At 36.5% G+C, this 2,107-nt stretch overlaps 1 protein-coding gene across 1 annotated transcript; it reads right to left on the bottom strand.

Annotated features, from left to right (window-relative positions):
* Positions 1 to 221: 221 nt before the first annotated feature.
* Positions 222 to 1,848, bottom strand: LOC124941842 (cysteine-rich receptor-like protein kinase 15). The gene is made up of 5 exons (XM_047482201.1): positions 1,382 to 1,848; positions 1,187 to 1,300; positions 891 to 1,054; positions 574 to 784; positions 222 to 476 (listed from the first exon to the last, which is right to left on the bottom strand). The coding sequence occupies exons 1-5, from the start codon at positions 1,716 to 1,718 to the stop codon at positions 238 to 240; spliced, it is 1,065 nt and encodes a 354-aa protein (XP_047338157.1). The 5' UTR covers positions 1,719 to 1,848; the 3' UTR covers positions 222 to 237.
* Between the last annotated feature and the right edge of the window lie 259 nt (positions 1,849 to 2,107).

Below are 2,107 nucleotides of genomic sequence, written 5' to 3'. Positions count from 1 at the left end.
AGATACTTACGAAAATTAAGAGATTCTTTCGAGTGTCGGGGTGATCAAATTTCCAATTTCTTTTACCACTTATAATCTCTAGGAGGAGAACTCCAAAACTAAAAACATCCGATTTAACTGAAAATAATCCTTCCAAAGCATATTCAGGTGCCATGTAGCCACTGTATACATAAACATCCAATGAGAATTGCAATAAATAAAACATCTAGAAATTTTAAAAGTGTTTCAAAAAACATACTATGTTCCAACAACTCGGTTAGTATTTGCTTCACATTGATTACTGTCAAAAATCCTTGCCATTCCAAAATCAGATATTTTTGGATTCATTTCATGATCAAGCAATATATTGCTAACTTTGAGATCTCTGTGTATGATTCGGAGTCGAGAATCCTGATGTAGATAAAGAAGCCCACGAGCTATGCCATCAATAATGCTAAAGCGTCTACTCCAATCTAGTTGTGGAGATCGAGTTGAATCTATAGATTTTTTTCACAATAAAACAATCTCAATAGTTAGTTGTTACCTCAAAATGTACATATTCCAAGTAAAAGGCTTGTATAGAAACATTAGTACCGAAGAGAAAAAAATCTAAGCTTTTGTTTGGCATATACTCATAGATGAGAAGGGATTCCCCTGCTTCCAAACAACAACCCCAAAGTCTAACAAGGTTACGATGTTGTAGTCTTGCGATCAACGAGATCTCGTTTTTAAACTCTTCTAGGCCTTGTCCAGAACTTTTTGAGAGTCGCTTAACAGCAATTTCTTTCCCATTTGATAGCTTACCCTATACATGAAAAACACAAAACATAGTTTTCAAATGAAAATATGCATAATGAGTTAGTGACTAAACACAACTTTCAGAATTTTTTTTTCTTTTTCTAATAAGATACCTTGTACACAGGACCGAATCCGCCTTCTCCAAGCTTATTCTCTTCTGAGAAATTCTCAGTTGCGGTAAGCACGAGATCTAATGGAAATTCTTTGGATTCCACCTGTTGTTCTCCTCCATCTTCTTGAAATATGTGTTTTTCTAGGCCGAGTACTATTGTCTCCTCTATATCATAATTAATGTATCAATCAAAAAATTAAAGAATTTGATGTATAGAACAGATGGTTGGATCGAGACTCATAGATCAGTGATAGAACAAAAAAAAAGATTAATGGATGATCTTAGCATGTCAAATACCTTGCTGTTTTTTCCTTTTCTTCAAATACACAATAAAAATGATCACAAATGCCGTCACTCCCAGAACTACTGACAAAATCACACTAATCAAAATGATTGTCTTCCTTCCATTCCCTGATCAAAACAATATATTCTTCTATTAGCCAATTGAACTTGTCCTGAAAATGAAATGTAATTAGAAGGAAACTCACACACCAATATTTGAGTTGTCTGTTGGTTTGATGGAAGGAGGAGCAGGCTGCGGTGCAAGCTGTGATGCAGGGGAATTCAGAAAAAACGAGAAAATCTCATATCTTATATTACAGCTTGGAGCAAGAAACATTGCACCCTGTTTTCCTTGTGTGGGGCGTTGTTGGAAGGCAGAAACACCGCTGTACAAGCAAGCCCGACAGTCTACACGTGACAAATCAGGAGTACATTGAACCATCCCATACAACGTTGGAACATTCTGAACATTCATCTCTGTAGTTGCATACATTCCAGGAGGAGGAGAAGTATAATTGGACAATGCATCTATCAGATTTGCCAACATTTGTTTCACAGCCTCATCAAACTTGTTTTGGTTATACAAGGACGATATATTACTAACACTGCCCTTGATTATGGCTGGATCTGTTTCTAAGTTTCCGAATAATGTTCTGTTTGAATAACGGAACAAACAATCATCATACCAAATTATAGCTTCTATGTTTAAAGAACATTCTACTAAGAGTTGTGAGGTGGACAAGTTGATACACTCCTGACATATACGTGAATTAATGTCGGCTTTGCAGAGGAAGAGTCCGGTAACTTGGTTGGGCCAATCTCCATAGGTGATATTGGAGAAGATGGAATTGTCGCTGTTGTGGTGAAGAGAGTTAATGACTCGACCCAAATTTCTCTCATATTCACTGCCAGAAGTATAATTGGCCTCCTCGTCGT

This window comes from Impatiens glandulifera, chromosome 6 (genome assembly GCF_907164915.1).
Source record: "Impatiens glandulifera chromosome 6, dImpGla2.1, whole genome shotgun sequence".
In the NCBI taxonomy this organism is placed as follows: Eukaryota; Viridiplantae; Streptophyta; class Magnoliopsida; order Ericales; family Balsaminaceae; genus Impatiens; species Impatiens glandulifera.
This window is presented reverse-complemented; position numbering and strand designations above follow the sequence as displayed.